General features: G+C 38.0%; 1 protein-coding gene across 1 annotated transcript in view; it reads left to right on the top strand.

The window, feature by feature from the left end:
- Positions 1-2,264: 2,264 nt before the first annotated feature.
- The window catches only part of LOC137998074 (ephrin type-A receptor 7-like), a 50,203-nt gene continuing 47,467 nt past the window's right edge, over positions 2,265-5,000 (top strand). The window contains exon 1 of the mRNA XM_068844482.1: positions 2,265-2,362. Coding sequence (XP_068700583.1) covers positions 2,290-2,362 — 73 coding nt within the window. The 5' untranslated portion in view covers positions 2,265-2,289. The remainder of the gene's footprint in view (positions 2,363-5,000) is intronic.

Genomic DNA, 5,000 nt, shown 5'->3' with positions numbered 1-5,000 from the left:
CAGGATCTTGACAGTCTCCCTTTTTCGATTTCCATGTTATTTACAGGATCTTGACAGTCTCCCTTCTTCAATTTACATGTTATTTACGCGATCTTGACAGTCTCCCTTTTTCAATTTCTATTATATTTACAGGATCTTGACAGTCTCCCTTTTTCGATTTCCATGTTATTTACAGGATCTTGACAGTCTCCCTTTTTCGTTTTACATGTTATTTACACGATCTTGACAGTCTCCCTTTTTCAATTTACATCATATTTACAGGATCTTGACAGTCTCCCTTTTTCGATTTCTATTATATTTACAGGATCTTGACAGTCTCCCTTTTTCGATTTCCATGTTATTTACAGGATCTTGACAGTCTCCCTTTTTCGTTTTACATGTTATTTACACGATCTTGACAGTCTCCCTTTTTCAATTTACATCATATTTACAGGATCTTGACAGTCTCCCTTTTTCAATTTCTATTATATTTACAGGATCTTGACAGTCTCCCTTTTTCGATTTCCATGTTATTTACAGGATCTTGACAGTCTCCCTTTTTCGTTTTACATGTTATTTACACGATCTTGACAGTCTCCCTTTTTCAATTTACATCATATTTACAGGATCTTGACAGTCTCCCTTTTTCAATTTCTATTATATTTACAGGATCTTGACAGTCTCCCTTTTTCGATTTCCATGTTATTTACAGGATCCTGACAGTCTCCCTTTTTCGTTTTACATGTTATTTACACGATCTTGACAGTCTCCCTTTTTCAATTTACATCATATTTACAGGATCTTGACAGTCTCCCTTTTTCGATTTCCATGTTATTTACAGGATCTTGACAGTCTGTTTTTTTCAATTTACATGTTATTTACTGGATCTTTACAATCTCCCTTTTTCAATTTACATCATATTTACAGGATCTTGACAGTCTTCCTTTTTCGATTTCCATGTTATTTACTGGATCTTGACAGTCTCCCGTTTTCGATTTCCATGTTATTTACAGGATCTTGACAGTCTTCCTTTTTCAATTTACATCATATTTACAGGATATAGACAGTCTCCCTTTTACGATTTACATGTTATTTACGGGATCTTGACAGTCTCCCTTTCTTGATTTACATGTTATTTACAGGATCTTAACTGTGTCCTCTTCCTCCAATTGACATGTTATTTACATGATCTCCCTAAGTTTTGTCTTCAGAATTTACAGCATCTTGTCTCACATTTACATGTTCAAATCGAAAAATTTACATGATATTTACATGATTATTGAAAACATGTAAAAGTCCAAAAACCATGTAAATTATCTTTTACAGTAAATTTTCAAGGATTTACATGTTATTTACATATTATTTTTTCATAGTATGTAAATTTTCGATTTTAGGGTTAGGGTCCGTAATCTAGATCTAAACGAGTGGCAGACAAAAGCAATGGATATCCTACACAACAAAATGGCCTCCTCGAGGACCTACTTAAATTTCGATTCAATTTTAGCCGGGACGTTTGGCACCAGCATATATCCCTGACACTCCTGGATAAAGCGAAAGAGTTGGCATACATGATAGGTGTTTCGTTAGCTGTAATTCACCATGTCCAGTATCACCGTCCTACAAAGGAATTTTGTAACATTCTACAGTACGTTCTTGCGCTGTACCTTATTAAAACCATGTCGGCCGTGCAAGTGAAGATTGTATATTCATGTTACTCGACTGAAAGGGTCACTCCGATTTTTTGACAGTCTTTCCCGAAAAAAACCGTGAACACCAGAGAAAATTTCTCGGATGTTCATTGTTTCGCGACCAATCATATGCGAGATGAAACTGCAAAAACCGCAGCAGAGGATCACGAAACAACGAGCTGGCTTTTTCTTCTATGAGAAATCTATTTTCCCTTTGGATCTCTCTGAAAAAGCTACTTTTTGACCACAAACCAACACCACTCACTTGATTCCGTCTGTTGAAAAACCAAACTACCGAATAGACCTAAAAGTGAGTGCAAATTGTCAAAACTTACAACGGTACAGGTGAAGGTTTTTATGCTACAAAAATGTACGGATCGAAAACCATCAATCACAGCCAATTATTTATCCAGTAGAAACGATAAGCCGGGTGCTGTATTATCATAATTTAATACTTCAAACAATAGTCTATAAAGAAACGAAACAAAAACACTGCTACAAGTTCTTAGTGAAGAGTCACAGCCAGCAATTGTCGGGCACGTGTTGTGTGACAGACATATTGGGTAACAACTTACTCTACATAAGGTGGTGTCATTTATACTCGTAAACCGCCGCGGACTGAATGTTTCATTTTTCTGTCCTTGCGTTTAGGCAATTTTCTCAACGTTCACGGACTTCTAGTCAACTCCCGATTGGTATGTACATGTATGAACGCTAATCAAGTCGTCATAATTGAGTGATCTTTATTTACTTCATAATTTCGCAGAGAGATTACTATTGACCAATTTCTCTGATAACGGATCATTGTTGCTAAATTAAGCGCGAAAAGGTTGCCGTAAATCGACATAAATGCCATGACGAGATGAAATGTTGACTGATAACAAACTTTAAACACTTTTAACATAGGGGTTCTGGTTAGGGACTTTAATGATGGTGTGCTATTTTTGACAGTGTTCATTGCGTTTGTGACTCTCAATGATTAACAATGAACATTAACCTAGAACTCGCTGAATTATTCTCCGTCTTCGTCTTGAGATTTGTATAGCTGGGTTAGACATTTATTCGGATCGGACGGCGTGGTATTATGACAGACGGAGCATTTATAGGTGTACTACAATAGCGTGAGACTCGGTGTTGAACGTTGTTTTGAAATGTTGCATCTCTTTAATGTTCATTGAAATGCTCATTGATTAAGCATCCTTGGTTGTATTTCACCCGATGGCATTTTGATGAGGCAAGAGATCTCTGAAGGGAAGAAAGCAAGGCATACAGATGTAACGCGAGGCTTACCAGCTTTTACGCTTTCTTCTTTAGATCTAAACTCCTAAATTGAAGGGAAAAAGTTTCTTGGCGAAACTTGTCACTGTTGAGATTAGAGTTTCAAAAGTCGACAAAGCTGATGCTTTAGCCAACGACATTGATATGATCACCCGAAAATTCTTGGTTTTCACGTGACGTCATCAAAATTAAAGTAAGGAATTATCAGCCCTTTTGAGATTTTAGTTTAGTTAGTTGTTAGAACAGCTGAAGACTTTTCTTTCCACAAATTTTCAGTTTGATAGGGTTCATCGTCTTGTGATAAAGCAGGGTTACGTTTCTAAGCTTTGCGTGCCACGATATTAAAATTGCGGCCGAGAATGCTATCACGTAGGTTAAAAAGTCACTTATCCGCTGAGATTTTGCGATCTGAACAGTCCTTGTATGGAAATAAGTACTCATATAGATGTTTATCAGCCCTCAGAAGACGACTACAGGCTTTTTATAGTAAAACTCGATGTTAGCTTCCGGCCGCCATATTTGTGCCCCTCAGAGGGGGGTGCCTCGAAAAAGACCTAAGATCTAACACCTAAGACCCCCCATATCTCGAGATCTAACACCTAATACCCCCTCCAAATCTCGAAAACGAAGACCTAAGACTCCCATCCAAATATCGAAAACTACGACCAAATTCCCCCTAAAATCTTGAAAACTAAGACCTAAGACCAGTATTGACAAGTCCAAGTAAACCGATCAGAATATCCATGAAAAATTTTACATTGGGCGCCATTTTAAGTCTTTGAAGCAAGACGTGACGTTAGACTGGCATTTCCTTAGACCTTTTTGAAGATACGGCGGCTATTTTGATTTCTATTGTTTCCGGGAAACTCAGGGGGCAAATTAATATGTATTTTCCCGATGGGCATCCCATCAAGCTTTTAGCCAGGATTTTGAAAGTGGGAGTTTATGTGGGCCTTCGGCCCACATAGCATGGCGCCTGCGTAATGCCCGCCAGATTTCGCTTGAACAGAGCAGAATACAATCAAGCGATTACAATAACATTTGCAGCCGTGAGATCGTCTTACCGAGTTGGAAGGCGCATGATCTTTGACTCATATCCTCATAAATAATCACCAACGTGCGTATTTATTTATAGCAGCCGGCAAAGTAGCCTGGGGACGACTTGGTAAGTCAATATAACTGAACAGTGGCTTTGCCTGTGAAATCGCTTCGCTTAACTTTGATTCAATTGATCAAAACAGAAAGGAAACTCGCTAAAAAAGTGTTAATATAGAAGAAAAATACTAAAACAACTCTTGAGAGCAAAAAGAAATGTAAGTTTTATTAATTTATAGACACTGTTTTGTTACATTAAGCACAGAAGCTCGTAAATGGCCGCCCAAAACAGGCCGTCGAAAATCTCCCATTTCTGAGAACTGGCCGTCCTTTGGACGGCTGGACGGCCGCCTGGCTAAAAGCCTGCATCCCATAATAGTTATTTGAAACAATAGAAATCAAAATGGCCGTCGTATCTGCAAAAAGGTCTTTGGAGACGCCCCCTCCATCCTGGGCCCGGTTGTTCGAAAGCCGATTAGCTTAATCCAGGATTAGCGTAAACTTTTGTTTCATGTTTTCAACTTTTTGGTGAAAGGTTGTTTTGCTTATTTTTGTTTTTCAAGATTGACTTCTTCTAATGTAAAGTTTTGCCAAATATCAACGTTGAACAGCATTTAGTAGTGGAGTAATAAACTCCTTGGTTAATCTAATTTAATCTGGGATTAGCGTTAATCGGCTTTTGAACAACCGGGCCCTGGTTCACTCGATTGTCCGTGTGGTTTGTGACGAGCAATAATGTATCTTTCCAATACTCAATGGTAAACTGATACTCTGTTTGTCATAAAACATTTGAATAAGAAGTTGAAGAACTTTTTTTGTACCCGATATCACAAAACATTTTTCCAGGGCTGCCACCGGGGCTTGATATACATGGCTACACTCGAAATCATGCCATAACTATTGCACATTTGAAACCCGCATTTACAATATTATTAAACGTTATACTCAAACACGTAGATC

The sequence above is a fragment of the Montipora foliosa genome, chromosome 3 (genome assembly GCF_036669935.1).
Source record: "Montipora foliosa isolate CH-2021 chromosome 3, ASM3666993v2, whole genome shotgun sequence".
Lineage (NCBI taxonomy): Eukaryota > Metazoa > Cnidaria > Anthozoa > Scleractinia > Acroporidae > Montipora > Montipora foliosa.
The sequence above is the reverse complement of the archived record's forward strand: the minus strand, read 5'-3'. Positions and strand labels throughout refer to the sequence as shown.